Source organism: Oenanthe melanoleuca, chromosome 9, assembly GCF_029582105.1.
Source record: "Oenanthe melanoleuca isolate GR-GAL-2019-014 chromosome 9, OMel1.0, whole genome shotgun sequence".
Classification (NCBI taxonomy): domain Eukaryota; kingdom Metazoa; phylum Chordata; class Aves; order Passeriformes; family Muscicapidae; genus Oenanthe; species Oenanthe melanoleuca.
In genome coordinates this window covers 5,376,701-5,396,837 of record NC_079343.1, presented here as the reverse complement: position 1 = coordinate 5,396,837, position 20,137 = coordinate 5,376,701, and the positions used below count along the sequence as shown (strand labels likewise).

Here is a 20,137-nt window from a genome sequence, read left to right as displayed (position 1 = left end):
AAGGAACAGTGGCCCTAAGACAGGATGCTGCCATCTTCCCACTTCCACCCCCAGATGGTACATGGCTTTTTTGGAGACGTGTCTTCCAGGAGAAGCAAAGCCTTGCTGTTGGGAGACTCAGAGCAAGGCTGACAGAACAGAAAACATTTTGAACAAACACAGCTGGCTTTCACCCAGCGCAGCCAACTCTTTGGCCAGCTGAAGAGAAATCAGAAGAATATTGATGTATTATTCTTTTTTTTTTTTTTTTTTTTTTTTTTTTTTTTTACCCTACAGAAATTGTCAGGCTTTTTTTGGTCAAATGTTAGTTTCTGAATGCAAGGTTTTCAGCTGACAACTATTATTTGGGAGGAAACCCCCCCCACCCCAAAATGAGGCACTTCTCTGGATAACTCACAGGCTCAGCTCTTCGCCTCTTGTATTCTCAAACGATTAACATTTTTTTGCTTTGCACATCATGAATATTCTATACTTGAGCTGTTACTGAGTTGTGCTAGATCAGATAAATAACATGGTGTTGCTTTTATGGCAGACTGGATAAAGATGCAAATAATACTGACATTTACTTCACAGTTTTCTTTCTGTGATCCTCTGAGTGAGTAAACTGGATTGCTGAGATATTCATGGGAAGGAAATGAAGAAGGGTTGTCAAGATGAAAGCAAATTTCCTTAAAACTTAGCCAGAAGGTTCTTGGCAATTTTTTCAGTTATTTGCTCAGCTGAATAGGAGCTGCTTGAAAATATATTTTGTACAACCGCAAAAGGAAAACTCTTGTTCCCGTGGCACCGCTGACTTTTTTTTTTTTTTTTTTTTTTTTTTTTTTTGCATGCTCTTTCCCTGAAAAGCTGACGATTTTCCAGCGTTCGGTGTCTCTGCAGGGGTTCTGGTCCCACCGTGGCGGCAGGCGTGCGGCCGTGACGGGAACGAGCCCTTGCTGCCGGCCTGCCCGCGCTGTTTTCCCTCACCCCGTGCGCTGGGATGCGCGGATCCTGAGGAGGGCAGGGTCAGCTTTGCGGTCGGGCAGCGCTGCAGGGATGCTGAGCCCTGCCAAGGCTGACCAGGGCGGTGCGTGGGGAGAGCGGGACCGGCCCAGCGTGGTTCTTTTTGGAGGCCGGGGGTGTAGCTCGCTGCTGGCTGCGTTTGTGGGTACCTGGCACGGCCCTGGGCTGGCGGTGACGGAGCTGAGGGGTGCTGAGCATCCCGCTGTGCCCCCAGCCAGGCCCTGGTCCCCTGTAGCCGGGTGCCCATGCGGCCGCGGCGCCCGGAGCGATGCCCAGCGAAGGGTGAGCGCGGTGGAGGAGAAGAGAGGAGGCTGAGGGCGCCCCGCGCTGTGTCCGACCCCTGCGGCCGCAGTGTCTGAGCTGGAGGGGCGCGGCCATGCTGGGGGCGGCTGGGCAGAGGGGTCTCTGTGGAGCTGACGGTTGGCTCCAGATTCCTTTCGGGGCTGAGAGAGCGGCGCTGCGATCCCGCCGGCGGGTCCCCGCTGCTGCGCCGGCTCTGCGGGGCCGGTCCGCCCCGTCGCGGGTCCCGCGGAGGGGACACACGGCGTGAGGGCGCGTCCTCGCGCCGCCAGGGGTCGCCGTTCCCCTTCGCACGGGCGCGTGCGGCGGGAGGGGGCGTGGCCGAGGCGGAGCGCGGCGCGGGGATTGGCGGGGCGGCGGCGGGGCGTGGCCGGGCGGGCGCGGGGATTGGCGGGGCGGCGGCGGGGGCGGGGCCGGGCGGCGGCGGGGGCCGGCGGCGGCGTGGCCGCGCGCGCCACTCGCGGCGGCGATGTGACCCGGGCGGGCGGGCAGCGGCAGCGGCACTGCCACCGGCCCGTCCCGTCCGCGGCCCCGGCCCGCCCTGCCCCGGAGCCACCCGGCCCGCGGACGCACCCCCCATGCCCGCTCACGGCCGCCCGCCGGTAGCGGCTGACGCCTGCGGGGCCCGAGGAGGCGATGGCTGCGGATCTGGTGGTGCTGCTCTGCCTGGCCGCCGCCGCGGCCGCCGTGGAAGGTGAGAGGCGACCGGGACTACCGGCAGCGGGTGGGATGCTGAGACGAGGTTGCCTGCGCCGCCCGCGGCGTCCGCAGCTTGGGAGCAGGCGGGGAGCGACTCCTCCGCCGTAAGGCACGGGCACGGGGCTGCATCCCGGCCTCGTGCCAGCCCGGGTTACCCGGCCGCGGGCGCTGCTGGCAGCCCGTGCCCTCGGGAGGGGGCCCGGGATGGAGGAGGGAACTCGCCCGCATCCGCGTGGGGCGAGCTCCGGCTCGGCTCCCCTTCCCTGCGCATCCTGCCCGGGGCCGCGGTGGGGTCACCTCCGAGGTCCCTTCTGCTCCGCGGGGCGGCGGTGGATCCGTCTCCGGGGTCCGATCTGGGTCCCCTCTAGTTCCGGGGGCCGTGGTGGGGCCGCCTCCGTGGGAGCCGCCTCTGCCAGCCCTCCTCCCCCGAGCCCCCGCGGAGCGTGGATGCGATGCGCCGGGAGCCGTGGGCAGGTGTCTCCGTTCCTGGGGAGGAACTGAGCCGCGGAACGCTTGGCCCGGCCACGGAGCCGCGGAGCAGGTGCGTGCTCGTCCTGTCAGCACGGTCCGTGCCAGCGGGCTGGGATCTTTTCCCCATCTTCCGCTCGGTCCTGGGATTTGCTGGTCTGCAGGAAGGTGCCTGCAGCCGAGAGCCAGGCTCCGGGCGGTGGGCCTGGTGGGACAGCCAGCCCGCCCCAGCCTTGCTGCTGTGCCGCTGCTCCGTGCCCGGCGTGGCTCTTGAAGTATTGCTTCCATTATTTTTTCTCTTTATTTTGCCACTGCCACCTTTCTTGCTGGTACAGCAGCAGCTGGTGACAGGGATTGCCCAGCGCTGGATCGGAGGCTGCGGGCAGGGGACGTGGTGCAGCCCCTCGGTTGTGAGCAGCGAGAGGCGGGCGGGTGGGGAGATGATGCTCAGGGGCTCCAGCGCTGCCGGCTGATGTGGGGCTGGTGTGGGGCTGAGCCCTTCTCGGGTTTTAATGTAGGTATGGTTGTGGCTGTCAGAGATGACAGGAGACTCCGGCTCAGCTCTGGGCAGCCAGGAGCTGGTTCAGGAGCTGGAATGCTGCTCCCGTGGGCTTTGGTCACAGCTCCCCTCCGCTTACAAGCACGGCTGCTGGATCGTGGCGGGCAGGCCCGCTGGATGCAGCATCCCCTTCCCGCTGGCTTTGGGCTGACACACGTGTTTGCTTTTCGTATTTCTCGGGCTGCCTCATGACACCGGTGTAGGAATACCCGGAGGTGGGAGTGCTGGTGCCGTGCCGAAGCGTGATGCAACCAGCGCGCCTTTGCTCGGTGGCGAAGCCGCACGTGAGGAGGCGAGACCTGTTAGCAGCGCTCTGCTCGCCGGGTTTGCAGCGTCAGCGGCTCGAGGCACTGCTGGAATTGCGGCTGCACGGGAGACCTCGGCTCCCTCCGGGCTGCAGGCACTCCTCTCCTGGGTGCCACCCAGGGTGTTCCCCAGCTCTCCCCGGGAGCGCTGGCAGACTCTGTCCCTGCCCAGGACCGAACCTGGAGTGGTGGTATTTCTACTCCGCTGTGGAAGTTGCTTGGATAATAAAGTCGTATCGTAGGAGAGGTCTCAGATTTCAGGGGAAATTTTGGATGGGGACTTTCTGAGGTAAAGCAGTCGAATCTGATTTGGAGTTAAGGCGAGAGTCTAATGATGTGGTCATGTAAAGAAAATGCCTTTTTATGGGGTTTATTTAAATCTTATTGAATTTCTTGATACAGAGGTTGAATTTGCTATATCGAAACATGGTTTTCTCTAAAGGGTCTGGAGCATCTCGTAGGACCTGCCCTGCCCTGGGGTCTGGCAGCATTGGTCTCTGGAGCATTGACGAGGCTGGATTAGCCGGCAGTCCTCTCTGACAGCACGGCACAGCCGCGGCTAGCGCCCTGCTCTGCCCTGGGCTGCAGGAGCGGCTGAGCCCGGGATGGCTCCCTGCATCCCGAATCAGCCGACGAGACAAAAAGTCTTTTTTCCGTGATGGCGGGGGAGGCGTCTGGGGGTCTAGACCCGGCTGGAGGAGGAGGAGGAGGAGGATGCAGCTGGGGTCAGGGCACGAGCTGCCTCAAACCACCCTCGTTATTCTCCATAAAACCTTGCTAACTCATTGCTTGCGGCACGCGAACCTGGAAGTAATAGAGTCACTTATCTGACTTTTTTAATGGTTCCTTGATTTCTTTCTAAATCCTGTGGCTTAGCTGACCGTTTTGTGCTGGACACCTGGACGTTTGTAGTAATTTTAAATTTTCTTTTATGGCTTGTGAAGAGGAAGAAGGATGTGAGAAGATGACAGCACCAAATACTCTGTCTCTCCCACACCCTGCAATCACTCAGGAGCCGCTCTCTCTCGTGTTAGCTGAACCAAATATAATCCATTTAGCATATAGAGAGGGTGGTAATGGACTGACGTTACATGTTTTAACTCGGGTTGGAGCTGTTGGTCGGTCGGATGGGGCTGGTGACCATTTCAGTGCAGCTCCTCCACGTACTCTCTTTCACCTGCCTGGCCTGCTTGCTTCTCCAGCATCTCCCTGCCTTTAGCCTGCTCTTTTAGAATCCAGGTTTTTCTCTCTGTGCTCGCAGCATCACGAGCAGCAGAGCACGGGAGGGAGGTGGAAAGCCCTGCTTGGAGCTGGTGAATCCAGCATGGTTTTATTCCCCTGCTTATCCACCGGCTTCAGAGCTGAGAGCTCCGTGCGTGCTGCCTGCCCCGGTCCCTGCTCTCCTCCCTCTTGGCTCGGGATGCACACACACATCTGTTGCAGGCATCCTTTGGGCTTCCTGTGCTTCCACCAGGCGCCGGAGTGCTGCCTGTGCCGGGCGGGCTGGGAGCCTTCAGCCTCCCTTCCCTGCTCCAGCGCCCCTGAGCTCCCAGCTGCTCCACCCTTCTCTCCAGGAGAAGCTAGGAATAAGTCTTCAGGAGGAAATTTGCAGATGGTAACCTTCATGGGAATTTGCAAGTGGTACTATTCAGCTGTCCGTTTATTCTTTCTGTCTTTCCTCAAACTAACTGAAGGAAAAAAGAAAGCCCTAAGGGGAAAACCCTTATTCTTGGCATGAGGAGTGAGCCCAGATCTTGTCAGCCTGAAGGGAAAGTGTTTTGTCAAGTCATGGAAAAGGGGCCTGACACTGCAGGTGCTTATGTTGTTTTTTGCTTTTTTTTTAACTAATTCTTGCTATCTCTGCTCATGGAGAAGGTGGGGACTATGTTTTGCTATTCTTTTGGATATTGGAGTGCTGCATGTTCTCCCTTGTGTTAAGTGGCCGTGACTGCTGTGGCATGAGCTGTCAGAGGGTTTGCAAGGTGTCTTCTCAACCATCCTGTGTGCAGCTCCTGACACAACAAAACAGAATAAAACAGAATAAACCCATTTCATTTGCTTTAGAAATCAGAAGAAAAACTGGAAGTTTGATGATGAAGGAGGTCAAATATGTTTGTCTGGATGTGGATCCTGGCTATGGTGCTGAATAATAGATGTTTCTAGCAGAGGTGGATTCTGTAAGCTAAAGAAATGCTCAGATTTATGAAAAGGGGGAAATGGTACATTGGGCAATGGGTAACTCGATGCTGGTCAGGTCAGCAAAGTCTTGGAGACCCTGGTCCTGGTGCAGCGGGAGGGCTGTGGGGTGGGGCTGATGGAAGTGATGCTCAGAGCAAGGCTGAGGCTCTTGTGGTGTGTGTGCACTGTGCTGACTGAGTTCAGCCAGCTCTGGAGGGTTTTTTTACCTCTGCCAGCTGTGGGTCCTCTGAACTCAGCACACGTGGGAAGGGCTTCCTGCAGGGACCCCAAAACTATGTGATGCTGCCCAGAGGGCACCATGGTGCTTTGTACCCTCTAAACAGGCAGCACAGCAAGGCTGGGTAAATACTTGGGGTTGTGGGAGGGAATGCTTTCCCCAAATATTCATGAAGGATTTGAAAGTGCATTTAAATTTGACCTTGTTCTGCTGCAAGCAGAGCTCTCAGGGGCTGCAGGCATCAGTGCTTGGGCAAGGCAAATGTTAAGGCTGGATATTGGCTGGGTGCAATTTGGGAAGGCATCTCCTCCACTGGAATAGTAGAAGGTTGGAGTGAGTGTTGCTTACAGAGGTCCCAGGCTGGTGTGGGAGCAGAAAGGTGTGGAGAGGGATGGAATGATGGCAGAGTGGTGTCAGGAGAGCTGGGCTGCTGGGTGGCCCCTGGACCCTGAGATGGTTATTGCATTGTTCAGCTTTTAGGGGTAAACCACAGTCGTTCCAAAAATGAGCAGCTTGAGAGGCTGCCTGGGAGTGTGCAGGGAAGGGAATGGGCACAGGGCAGACAGCAGCTAGAGGCACCACAGCCCTTTCCTTAGCGATAATGGGAACACACTCTTGCCCAAATCAGCTCCATGGCTTTCCAGATAAGGGGCAAGCATGGATGGGCTGCCTGTAAATGTTGCTCACAGCCACAGCTGAGCTTTTGGAGCTCTTTTATTTTGGTCACCATCCATTTTCCCACCAAGTAACACCATGAGAAATAGTGAGAAAAACAGAACACGTGTTTTGTAGGCATGAAAGGATCTGTGCTGTATTTATTTATTTCTCACAACTTTTGAATTATTAAAGTGCGTTCAGGGGAGATTAACTTTCCCTGCTCAATATTTATTATTGTTTCATTTCCCTGAAAGTTGGAGCTATAAGAGCTTTGATGAATGGGCTGGGAGGTTCTGTAGTTTCTCTATGGCTAATCTAAATACGTCCGTATCCTTTGCTGAAAAGCTAATTTGTAATTTCCTATGGTAATGCTGCTTAGTGAATTATAATGATACACCAGGGCCTGCTTTTCGTCCCGGCCCTCTGTCAGGGGAATAATGCTACCACTGGAAAATGGTGTGAAACCTGGAAACTGGCCATTAGTCCCCTAAATTTTTGGTCTAATAACAGGAATCCAGAAAGCCTGTGCACCATCTGGTCTGTTTTCTCACGTGGGGGCTGGAGAGCATCCGTCTGCCCCCAGGTTGGTTCCAGCCCTGTGCTGATGCCACGACCCATGGGTTTGCATCAGCATCCAGATCTGGCTGGTACATGCAATCCCTGCTTCTGGAAACCTCTCCCACCACCCCAATTATAACCAAGTGTTATCAGTCTTTTGAATAATTGAAGAGGCTTTCTGTTGAATATTTAATTACAATAATATTTGGTTAGCAGGGGTTGTTGGGCTCAGTTTGTGCAATTGAGAATTGCTGCAAGAAAGGCAGTTAAAAGAAAATGTTGTTGTCTATGATCATTGATTTATCTTTTTCTTTTTCTTTTTAAGCTAATCAGTTACTTAGTTGAAATTGGTTAATTAGCTCAGCTCCATTAAGATTCTTTGGCATTTAAACTTGATGTTTCTAAATAATTATAGTTTTGCCTGCTAAGCCCACAACCCAGGGTGACCTAATTACTATTAAAGCAAGACGTGCTTTGGTCTGGCTGTAATAAGTTCCTGCTGGGAGCCCCGCGGTGAAAAATCACAGAGGCAGCAGTTCAAAGGGGAAGGGGCTTGTGCTGAGCCCTGGACAAGGGAGATGAGTCCTTCAGCCTCACTTCTTCCAACTTAAACCAGGGATGCTCTTGGTTTGGGAGGAGGAGAATCCCAGAACATCCTGTGGTTGGCATCTCCATAGGTTGCCCTTATGTCACAGTGGATGGTCATGGCAAGCAGTCATTTGGAGGATGTGAGAGTTAAAACTGGTTTTAGTTTATTGATGAGTGTTAATTTGCTTTTTTTCTTTTCTCAGTCATTCCCCTTAATACACAGGATTAGTCCTTTCTGGATGGGGGGAGAAAAAAATATGGTGTTAAGTTAATCTTGGTGGTTTTTTAAGAGTATTAAGGTTATTTGGGTTATTACTAAGATCTTGTGGAAGTTGTCCCTGCCTATGGCCAGGGGTTAGAACAGGATGATCTTAAAGGTCTCTCCCAACCCAAACCATTCTGAGATTCTGGGATTTTATTTATTTATTTAAAATTTGGAAATATCCAGACCAAGTAATTAGGCATTAGTAAAGCCTCAGCTATTTGCTCATTAGTTAGTGAAGGGAATGTTTATTATCTGGGGAGCCATCCTGGTCAGGATTACTGGTGGTTGGAGCTGATGAAGCTTTAATTTGTTATGCAATGAGTAAAAGTGGAGAGTCAGAATAAGTAAGAGGCTGTGGAAATCCTCACTTCCAGGCTGTTTCCTGCCATCCTCGATGGGGGTTTCATCACGACTTCAAAGGGCTGTTTTATGATGCTCTCCTCTCAAAAGTCCTTCTCTCATCCCACCTGCCTCTCCAGTGCACTGGTACCCAATGTGCCACATCCCAGCAGCAGCTGGGAGCCAAGCTTTGGATTATTTAAACCCAACCAGTGTTTTCCTTGGATTGCTCCGGGCACAGCTGATGTCTTTGGTGATTATATATTATATATTTGGTGTCTTTGTGTGATTATATATTATTTTTATGAGAGGATGGCAGCTTAGCCTACTGCCTATGGCTCTACTGTCTCCCAGGAAGCCTCTGAAGTCCTGCAAAACCCAAGACCTGTTGCATGTCCACTTCTTTCCCTCCCTTTCTCTGTTTTCTTCCTATTTGCAGGGTGGAACAGGGGGACACCTTTATTTGTGTGTTGGGGGCTGCTTCTCCTTGAGCCCCAGAACCTGGGCAGGCAGGGCTGCTTTGAGCAGCAGGTTGATGTTCCTGTGCTCTCTGTCTGCAGGGGTGACCTGGCAGGTGACACCCAAACACAGCTGGGTGTGATGGAGCTGGGGGTACCCCGAGCTGGTGTTGGTTACTTGTCTCCTGGTGCTAAAAGTCACACCATGGGTGGAGGGATGGAACAGGCAACAGCAGTGTTTGAAGTTTTATGGAGGTTTTTCATTTCTTTTGCAGCAATCAGAGGCCAGGGACGGGCTTTTGATTACTGGAGGCCTCTGCTTGCTTCAGCCACTTCCGTAGCTGCGGGGTTGGAGCCGGCTCATTATCATCCTCACCAGGGCCCTGTTGATATGGGGATAATTGCATTTTGCTCAAAAGACATTAAATCACCATGGAACAGGCAGAGGGGTGTGAATTACATCTTTCCCGGGAAAACTGGGAACTCAGCAGAAGAGTTAAAAAGGAAACACTGGCATCAGAGGGCAGGAGGAGAATGGGGGGCTGCTCTGGGCTCACTGGGCATTCCCTGCCCTCTGAGCAGGGGAAACAGAGAGGGACAGCCTGATGTACTGGAGACAGTCTAGAGCTGTCTCCAAAAATCTGTAGCTTCTTATTTCCAAGTGCCCAAGGAACAGGAGGGACATGTAGGGAGAAAGCAGGAGTGGGGTGCTCTTGGGGCGCTCCGTTTGGTGCTGGCTTTGCTTTTCATTTGAAACAAATGTGTTTGGAAGTAACAGAATTGTCACAATTGTACTGTCAGAAGTGCTTCTTGTAATGGTTTTGACTGGTCCAGGACCTTTCCCTCCCATGATGTACCCAGAGAGCTGGAGAGGCTGCTCCATAGTTGTGTTTGCCCTCACCACGTGGCCACTCCATCCCTGCTCTTCTGCTGTGATTATTATTAAAGCAGCTTTTATTTAGTCCTGGAAATTATGGGCATGACCTGGCTGCAAGTGGACCTGGAGCACAGAGCTCTTCCCCAGCCTGTGGAGTTTGGCTGAAGCTCTCCAGAAGCTCCACACAAGTGGGTGAATCTCCTGGAGATCCGTGGCCTTTGCTCCTTGAGCTGAAATTGTGGGTGGGGGTCTAAGACGTTTGACCTCTCACCAGAGGCACTGTGAAGCCACATACAATGATGTTATCGTGACCAGAGATGGACTGCAAAGTGGTAATTTCTGGTTTAATGAAATAAAGGAGGATCAATTCTGTACAGTGTTTCCTGGGGAGGGGTGTGTGGCTCCTTGAGCCATGTGCATTGTGCCAGGTAACCTCCCTCTTGCTCAGTCAAGTGGAGAAAAGCAGCAGCTGTGCAGGAATTAAAGGCATCAGTGCCTTTTGCTTTGGACCCAGCTCAGGTCAAGCCCTCCTGAGCTCTGTCCATGGACTGGCAGTGCTGCCCTGACCCCTGGATGCTGCAGCCAGCTTGGCAGAGGAGAGGAGGTGGCTGCTGGCTGATGGGAGCTGTAAGGGCACCAGCTACTTGTGTTCAGTATCCTTCCAAAACTCAGCTTTTATTCTCATCACCCCACTGGCAGCGCTGCTGGGTGCCCGTGGCAGGGAGGCTGCTCAGAGCCTGGCTCCAGAGGCTGCTCAGAGCCATGAGAAGCTGCTCCTTAGCTTCAGTGGGCTGTGGCTGAGGCAGGAGAAAAGGAGCTGCTTTGAGAAGCACGCTGCTTCCAGCCCCCTCCAGCTCTGCATTGTGTTCAGTGCTGGGCTCTGCTTCCCAGGGCTGATCAGGGATGAGGAAATCCCTGCTTTTGCATGGTCGGGTCCTTAGCTTGTGGGAAGAGGGTCTGGCTGCCTCCCACCAGTGAGAACCACTCAGTAGCATCCCCAAAAATAGTCTGGTTGTCCCCTACCAGTGGGATGCACTCACATCATCCCCAAGATAATCTTTTGTTAATAAGTCCCTCCAGCTTCCTGGTGGGGAGTGATGGGTGGGTGCCCACCTTACCCTGTGCCCTGATAACTCCTGTGTTTTCCCACTCTGGACCCACTCCTGGCTGGCCTGTGTGGTCACTTCCATCTCCTGAGTCACCAGCCCAGCAGATTTTTGGAGGTGGTTTGCAGCAAGGCACGTTTTTATTTTGTTCTTTAAAGCTTTGCGGCATTCAGGGGAAACTGGGATGTCTTTGAACCATTTAAAGTATTCCTAATAGGTTACCTTGAAAGCTTTCTGCAGTCTTGAATGAATCAAAGTGCAAATGTTTATAATGCAACACCCACACAGGCTGGGAGAGGAATTTTATTAAGGCAGGAGAGTCAGAAAACAATAATAATAAAACATATTTTATGAAGTTGGTGAGAAACTTATAAACTAGGTGGAGTTTTACAGCAGATGAATTTGATACAAGTTGTAAATTTGAATTCCCAGGCTGGTCCTCAGGTCCTGCTCTTTATTACCTGAAATAACATTCTCCACTTTTAATAGCTGGCTGCGGCAGAGCGAGCGGGGTTTTATCTTTCTAAATGATCCACCGTGCGTGTCTTATAATCAAACTTCTGCCCATCCTCAGGGTTCCAGCCCTTTCCTTGAGCAGCATAGCGGCTGTTGCCAATTAGCAAATTGCTGCTCTTTGCTTTGCTGTCACAGGGGAGACTTTGGGAATCCTTCAGTTCATCCCCATGTCTGGATTACTAACATTTTTTTCCAGCAGAAAGCATTTTATTTTCTGATAAGAGAATATAATGAGATAAGAGAATGTTTTGTTAATACATCAGCAAAAAGGGACTGAAAGATGTTCTTGATAAATCAGTGTTTTGCAATATCAGCCTGCTGTGTTTCCCTGTTCCTGGCACTGCTGAGAGGGATGGAGACATTTGCCAGAGCATCGTTGTGAGGGGACTGGTGCCTTTTGAGGTGTTTGGGGTCTGTTCCCATTTTTCTTTCTCATGTTGCCTTGAGAACCCCCCATTTTCCCAACAGAATTTCCTTGTGGTGTGATCCAAGGACTGGCAAGGTGTCAGAGCATGAGGTGGCTCTGTCCATGTTCCAAGGGTGGCATGTGTTGACTTCCTGACTCCCCTTAGTTCCTTCAACCCCTCTGTGCCACTCGGCTGTCAGCAGCTGTACCTGAGGAAAGGGTATAAAAATGGTTTCTCAGTCCCCTGTCCTGTTTGTTCACACATCAGCAGATTATTCCTCTTGAAAAATAAGTGATTACTTAAGTAAAGCATTTGAGCTAATGGCCGGATTATTCCCTTTAAAATGGGAAAGTAATTAGGGATGTTTTTTAAATAGGCTTCCCACCCTTGGATCTGCTGGGATTAGCCTATGTGGGTGTGTAAATATTTAGTTTCCAAGGACTGTTTTTTTTTTTTTTCTTCCCCCCCTCCCCTTCTTCATAAGTAACAGTGGCGATAAGTGAGAGAAATGAGGTGGCAGCTGTTCTTGGATGCTTTCCCCAGCATCCAAAATATAATTGGAATTAAAGATGACCCTCAAAGGAAAACAAAATTGAGGTTCTGCTGGCGTGATGCATGGAGGGTTTCCTCTGTGTGTGTGTGTGTGTGTGTGTGTGTGTGTGTGGAATTGAAGAGAAGTGATTGGGTGTTTGGGGTGATGGAGAACAAGTCCAGTCCCCAGTAAGAGCTGTGGTTGAGCATGGTGGGCTTGGTTGGATCTTCCACCCATGACTGCCTGCTGGCTGGAGGGAATTTTTAGGCTTGTTTCCCTGTGAGGAGGTCTGTCTTTAACATCCAAACAATTCAGACTTTGTGCACCAAGGCGCTTTGATGTTTGGCTTCAAAACTGCGTCTTGTTTTGAAACTTATTGCAGTGCTTGCAATGTGTTGGTGAAGCTGGGAAGGCGAGCGAAAAGAAGCTGAAAGCAGAAGCAAAATATGCAATTAGATGCAAAAGTGGTTTGAAGTGAGTGATGTGATGGAGTTGCAGATTAAAGGAATAGTTGGAACCAGTCATTCACGCAGCTCTCTTCAATCCCTGGAGACTCCTGCAGCTGAGCAGCATCTTGCCAAGCCAGAGGAGGCCTTGCATTCCCCCCATCCATCCAATGGATAAATCCAAGCCCTAGCGAACCACCAGAAGAAAACCTGGCTCAGAAGAAGACCTGCACAGCCCCAAGGCTGGAGCTGTCATTGATGTGCCATGTGGCTTTGGTCCTGTCCTGCTGCTGGGAGGTTCTTAGGAGGTACTTCTGGGCCATCGGTGCTTCAAATCTTCATGCACCCATCATTTTTCTTCCTGGCAGGGATTATTTATTGCAGGCATTAACCTGGTGCTGCTTTCAGGTGCCTCAGTCATTTTTTAAAGGCTGCATTTGTGCTGTTCAGCTGTTTTTGGCAATTTGGGACTTTTTGTTTGCTTGCCTGCCTGCTGGAAGGCCTTCAGAGGTTGTTTAGGAGGCGAGGGGAGCCTGTAGATCCAGATTTATTTTTTTTTGTTATTATTATTATTATTATTATATATTATTATAATTAAAACATATTTTTAGCAGCTGAAATTCAAACCCGTCTGGGTATTTATACAGCAAGATGTTTTGGATGAGGAATAGGCCAAGAGAGTCACGTGGTTGGGGCCAATGTGAAACAAAAGAATCCATTTATTATCCAGGCAGGAAATTTGTTCCTCGGGATGTTGTAGCTGCAGACATAATGATTTCATTTCCTCTGGTTCACCCAGATTAATGGCTTGTGCTCTTTTGTTTGTGTGCCTGTGTTATTCCTGCAGCCTGGCTTCCCCTCCCGCTCCGCGCCGGTGTGTGCGAACATGTGTGCGAGTGCCCTGGGCCAGGAGGGGGCACGGGGGTCTCCAGGCTGCAGCAGGATGCTGGGATGGGCTGGGATGCTGGGAGAGCTGAACAGAGCCCCAGGGACCACCTGGGGAATGCTTCCAGGCAGTGATGGATGACCTGTCTGGGGGTCTTCTCCTGCGTCTCTGGGGATCTGCATCTGCGGGGTTTTTCTCTTGCTTATATTTCTGGGGGTCTTCTTCTGCATCTTTAGGGTTTTTCTCCTACTTACATTTCTGGGGGTCTTCTCCTGCTGTGGTCACCAGAGCAGCAAGAGGTGTTTTCCTGTGAGGGTGTGATGGTATGAGTGAGATGAAGAGTTTTGAAGTGCAAATGTTGACCTTGTGGAAGGTGTGAGAGTGATGTGTCTTCTCCACAGCTGAGCTCCAGGATTTTTGTAGATGTTGAGTACTTGGTGGGAAGCCCAAACCTTTGCACCCTCCCAAACATCAGGCCAGGAAACAGCCTCTTTTCCCCAGGGAGCTGTGCTGCTGCACAGGGATGCAGGTGTTGGCTGCATGGCTCTGGGTAAGCAGCTCCTCCCTGGCTGTGTGAGTTGGCCTTTCATTCCAGGCTGGTCCCAGCCCTCACAGACCACTGGCCATCTGGGGGCTGGTGGTACTTACACTCTGTCCTTGATAAAAACTCAGCAGACACATCTTTGTGGGCACTCCCAAGATTAGCAGCAGCCTTAATCACTCCCTTTCTTTCTTTCTGAGTGTTTGCCTTTCAAAAGTGATGAGACAGGCAAATGGTGCTTTTGTGTTGCCTGCCTGTTTGGTCCTTGTGGAGTTTTGGCAAAGAGCTTTTAATTTATTGTGTGCAGCATGACGCAGACTTCTGTTCTGGATTAATCTGGAGCAACCTCGTGGAGTTGGAAGCATCCATCTGTAATGAGGACTTCAGTGTGGTGCTGCCTAGAATCCACCTGGAGAAGGATTGATGACCATCTTGCTGCCCCCATGTTGGTTCTTCTTCCTTCCCTTCTTTATATGTTTTTTACTCCTAACTGGGGGTTTAGAGTTTCTTCCACTTCTTCTAGAGGAGGTTTTTTAGCAGGGGCATTACTCGCTGAAGGAAGACCCTCTTGGCCATCAAGGTGCATCTGCCACTCCTGCACCAAGGTCTGGGGCCTTGGTGCACTGATCCCATCTTGGACACGTGTTGTTCCTTCTTGCTTTTGTTCTCCTGAGCTTTTGTGCCATGAGCGGTGCCAGCCCACTGCTCAAATGCTGCAGATGAGAGGAATGGGAAGCTGGTACCCTGTCAAGCCCTGGGCGCTTTCTTCCCACCTGCCTGCCCTCCCAAATGGCTCCTGTGTTGCCCAGGTGACAGAGTTTGCGAGGATGTGACAGCTCCGTTGCGCAGAAGATGATGAACGGTAATGAGACCCAGAGCACAATGTGCACTTAAAGTGATTTATTTCAGCAAGGAAACCACAATCAGGGAGGATGGGTCACCGTCATCAGGAGAAGAGGTGGGTATGGAGATGAGCTTCAGGGGAACTTTATCATCAACCAGCAATGCTTTAAAAATGAGCAGAGCTGGTGTTGCATGAAATGGAGCTGTTCTGGTTGTGCTGGGACCATCCCTCACCTGCAGCAGATCGCAGGCACTTCCTGGGCTTTGGTCACTGACAGGGCTGGCTGACTGGGGGCCTTCTCCTTGGTTACCTCCTGCAACTGTGCTGAAGTTTTTTGGTGAGGTGTCACCTGTGTGTAAAGTCAGCATTTGGGAAGGGGACTGTCCTGAGGAGGAGGGGGAAGAATTGCTGAACCCGCCTTGGCGCGGCTCCCGGCACGCAGATGGCCGTCCTCGTGCTGGAGCCTTTTCCCGGCTTGCGCGGGCGCTGGGGCTGGAGGCAGGGGTGTGCCAGGCAGGCCGGCTGCCAAGTGGCACCTCCTGCCAGCATCCTCCTCTTCCTCCTCCCCTTCCTCACCCCCAGGGCCCGTGGGAGCTGTGGCTGTGCAGCAGCTTGGGCACTACAGCTTGCAGGAAAAGCTCAGCCTAAGAATGGTGCTGAGCAAATTCTGGTGATTTAAGTTTGGCTTAGAGTAGTGCTTGTGTTTCCTCCCTTCTCACAGAAGAGACTCCTGGCATGGAGGGATCCCTGATGCTGCCTCTGTGCTGGCACGAGCTAGGGGGGCAGGCAGCTGTTTGCCCACTGCTTCTGGCACCATTTGGATGATGCACCACGAGCTGACAGCAAAGGGTCCTGAACCCCTGTTGACGAAGAGCATCTTCCAAAGTGATTACAGTTGCTGGTCCTTGATGGTCAGTTTGGGCAAGCTGGCCTGTCAGAGCTGACACCTTGTGTGAATGGGTGTTAGGAAATCTCAGCAAACACTCACCAGACCAGCTGTGTGTGTACGTACCTAAAGGTGGCTCAGACTGATAGGAAAGCTTTTTGGATAGGTTGCAGGACAGTTACAGATGCTGGCTGCTGCTTGTCTGTCCAAATCTAGAAGTGGAGGAAAAAAAAAAAAAAAAAAAAGGCAAAGCTGGGAAAGCCCAGGATGAATTTCCAGGGCATTTTGGGAATTCCAGGGCGTTTGGATGTGGAGCTAGAGCAAAGAACCCAGCAGGGTCTGCTGATGGGATCTCTGCCCTTTCCAAAGGACCTGTTGGCTTCCCCACGTCCCTTTCTGATGGGGGGGACTGGGTGGGCGATGGGTTTCTCTGCCAGGGCGTTCTCAGGGACGCAGGCAGAGCCTTCCCCCACCCCAGCCGTGTCCTGACGGAGGCTCCCCGTGTGCTGCTGTGGCAGCACAGATTTATTGCTCTTCGCCTCGTTTGCACTCGCGCGCTGGCTCCATATGGCGCAGAGCCGCAGAGACGGGGCTGGATGCTCGGCACGGCCGGCGCCGGGCTGGGGGGCGGCGCGGGAGCCGACGCTTTTGCAGCTTTGCTCCGTTTGAGGTTCAACATTTCCACCTCCTCCCCGTGACGGCTCTGCTCCCGCAGCTGCGGATCGCTCGGCATCTCCAGCGCAGCCGGAGCATCCCTGAGTGAGTCCCCTCTCGCCCTGCTGCTTTCCCTCTTCTCCCCCTGAGATCCCCGGTGCATGGGTGGACCAGAAGTGCTGTTTTTAGTTCTTATTACTCGTGAAATTTTTGGCTGGCCCCCCAGAAGGCTTTAGTATGTGTCAGAAGTTGCATTAGAGAATAGAGGATTGATGCAGCTAGTCTGGACTGGGGTGAAAAGTATTGGTGACTGGGGAAACACCAAGCCCTTGGCTGTGCTGGGGACAGTTGTGCCTGGGCTAGACTTGAGTCCACTGGCAGTGCTTGCTCAGAGCAGTCTGTCATGTTTGTGGCTCACGCAGAATCCCTCTGACATTTTAAAATAAGATCTAGTAAATAGGAGCTGGACGGTGCCAGGTGCAGCTCTGGGCACGAGGGCTCTCTGTCAGCAGGGCTGGCATTTCAGATTTAGGGCTCTGTGAGACGCCTGTTATCGTAGTGAATGCGAAGCTTTTCTGGAGAACATGGTCCAAGACGGTGACTCATCCTGAGTCTCTAAAGATGTGATGGTGTGTAGGGAAACGCAGGATAAATGTTTTGATTTTTAGTTTTCCTCACAGGCGGTGCTACCCTGGAGTAAGGCAAAATAAATCCAGCGAGGAAGGAGAGCTGTGGGGAAAGGGGGGAACAGGTCTGACACGTGAATTCACCAAAGCTCAGTGCATCCACTGTACTCCAGCACTGGAAGTTGGCTTTGGAGCCAAGCACGTGCTGACTGTAAGGCATATGTGAGCCCGCTGCTTGGGAGATTCCTGCACTCCCATGGATCCCATGGATCCAGGCATGAAGGCTGTGCATCCCTGTAATTCATCCTAGCACGTGTAATTGCAGATGCTATTGATATTTATGGCACCTCTATCTTCTCAGACTGCTAATTCTGTGTTTAGAGGCTCTCATTTCCAAGGGAATCCCAGCTGATAAGGAGCCCACTTCCACAGAACTCATTATGCTTCAATGGCCCTTGTCTGCAAAATCTCACATGCTGCTTGTATTTATTGTTTTTTATCTTTTTTTGGAGGTCCTTGCTCTCTGATAGTTGTGATAAAGTTCCCTTTTCCCTAGAGAGGAGCTCCTGGCAGAATGTCCTTGTGAGTGAGCTCACTTGCTTCCATTGAACCTGGCTGGAGCTCACCACATGCAGCCCCTGTGGGTACTTGGAAGTTCACCAAGATGTGAGCTGTGGAAAATAGGAAGTTGTTGGCATCATTACCCAACACTGTTTGATTATTCTCAAGACTTGGTGCTCCCCCAGAATGTATGATGGTTTGGAGTTCTGGATCCTACTTGTTCTCTCAGCTGGTGAAATGGGTGTCCAAGCCAGCTGGTTTCCACCCAAAGAGTCCAGTGATGTGAGGCTTCTGTGCTTAGCCTCTTCTGGAACCATCTAACTGCATGGACCAGGGACAGAGTAACCTCAGGCACCTGACCTTCCTTCTGCTTTGCCCTATGCTCCTGAGGGGTGGTCTCAGGGATGCTGAAGAGCAGATGAGTGCTGTGCCCAACCTAGGTGATCTTTCCTTCAAACCAGACCTTCTTCAGCACTTAGCTGGACCTTCTCCGAGGCACTCTTGCAAAGATTTTTAGATATTTAGGTTTCTGGGAGAACCTCTACCCATCCTTGGTTGGCTGAATTCCTCTTCCACATCTTGTGGAGGATGAAGTGAGTTACATGCCAAGCCTGACATATGGTGATTCCTGGGGCAGGCTGCGGCGTTCTGAGAGGTTTGCTGGCAACCCAGCCTCGAGAAAGCAGGGCTGGGGATTTAAATGCACAGTGACATTGTGCTGGAAAATGTTCTCCTGAAAGACAGCTGCATCATCTGCCTGCCCCAAATGGGCCCTTGGCATAGCTGGGTCTGTCTTGGGGGGCCAGGGTGTTCATGAAAGTGCTCTCTCAGCCTTTGTTGCTGCTTGACTTTGAGTTGCCAAACTGTAAATGATGATGTATGGAAGGTGACCTGTGCGTATGGTGTGTGTGGATTTTGGGTACCCAGGGCCTGTGTGCAATTATAAAAACTGTGATATCAGCAACTGATTCTGTCATGACACGAGCAAATGAGTTCCTGATAGTTGAAAACTTGTTTCCAGATCTTCTAAAATAGGTTTGCAATTTAGAAAACAAAAGGTATTGAAAGCCCTATCTTTCTTCTCTTATCTTTCCATTTGATTTGGTCCCCTTTGTTTGTTTTTTTCCTGTGATGTGTGCATTTTTGGGTAATTCTCTGTCATTTCCTTCCCTTTCCCTTATCTCTCCCTCTGCAGTTCTCTCTCTCTTCCTCTCTATCCCTCTCCCCCTCTCCCTCCCCTCGGTAATTTATTTGCAGGCGGGTTGTCTCTTTGATTTACTGTCTCTCTCCTCGGTAGGATTATGATAAATGGATTGTATGGCTTCATCTGAGCTCGTCCAACATCACATACCCACGCTGGGTCAAGTCCCTTTGGAGCCTGGAAACCGAGGGGAGATGCTGGGGCTGGAGGTGGAGTGAGAGTTGTAAACAGGACTTGGTCCATATGGTCCTGACTTTGCATCACCTCCTGAACTTTTTTTGGCTAGGATTTTGGTTTGGGCTTTTCTCTGCCGCGCATGTGTATGAATGCATGGATGTGTGCAAAAATGGAAGCAGGTATTTGATTGGGCGCTTTCAGGCACATCAAGCAGCATATTTCAATTTAGTGTATCCCGATGTGGGGAGTGTTTGCCACTTGCAATTAGAGCGTCTCATCCCGCGGCGCAGCAGGCAGCGCTTTGCTGATAAAGTTGTCCTGTAGCTGCTGAGCAAACACCCCCAAATCTGAGCTTCATTAAGTTATCGCCTGCCCTGCTGCGATGCATCTTCATTGCGCGCTGAAATCCATGGCACTGACGGGGGATCCCGGAGGAGGCCGGGACTGTGCTGTGCAGCCACAGCTTAATGCAGCCCGCCACAAATTGACACAGCACACTCCTCCTCGCGTGATATACAGAAATTTCCTTCCCTTTCCAGCTGGAAGTGAGGGGCAGTGGCTGGGATGTCTTTGCAGGGCAGGCTCGGCTGCTCCTCTCTCCTGAGATGTTCGCACAGACCCTTAAAACACAGGAAGACAATATTTTGTGTTGACTTGTTGTTGTTTAGCACATCCTCCCCCTCCGTGGCTGGGTTTGTTACTCGGTGGGTAATCCTTCATAACGAACCCGCGGGAGATTGATGGGGAGAGCTCGTTATGCACTTCCAGAGCCGTTCCACCGTCGTTGTGTAGCAGCAAAATGCACCATTAAAGGCAGAGAGCCCTGGGAATGATGGGACGTAATTAGTTGTTGCTGTAATATTTTTGATTGAAAGCGCAGAGATGCTGGAAGCGGCTTGGGGAAGTCAGTGCTCTCAGGAAGCTGTGAAGAGCAGCAGCTCTTGTCAGAGGGGAGAGGCTGATCCTGCCTGTACCTTTGCTGCTGCTCCAGTGCTGTAATTAAACCGTCTGGGAGATGCCACAGCGTTCCTGCTGTGCAGTCTCTGGCTCTGCCAAGGCAGCGCTCCCCTCACAGCTCCAACCAGGAACCAAGTGGAGAGTCCTCCAGCAGAAGAGACATTTTGGGTGTGATGTGCCCCCAGCAGCTCACTGCCTTGATCTCTGTGGTAGTGGTATGGGTCTTAATCTTTGTGGCAGAGCTGTATGGATTTTGTGCTCCTGCTTTTTGCCAGCTTAGTCAAAATTTCAGGATATATTAAAAAC

At 51.9% G+C, this 20,137-nt stretch overlaps 1 protein-coding gene across 1 annotated transcript in view; it reads left to right on the top strand.

Annotated features, from left to right (window-relative positions):
* The first annotated feature begins 1,743 nt into the window (after positions 1 to 1,743).
* The window catches only part of EPHB1 (EPH receptor B1), a 78,229-nt gene continuing 59,835 nt past the window's right edge, over positions 1,744 to 20,137 (top strand). The window contains exon 1 of the mRNA XM_056498937.1: positions 1,744 to 1,996. Within this exon, the coding sequence (XP_056354912.1) occupies positions 1,939 to 1,996 (58 nt within the window). The 5' untranslated portion in view covers positions 1,744 to 1,938. The remainder of the gene's footprint in view (positions 1,997 to 20,137) is intronic.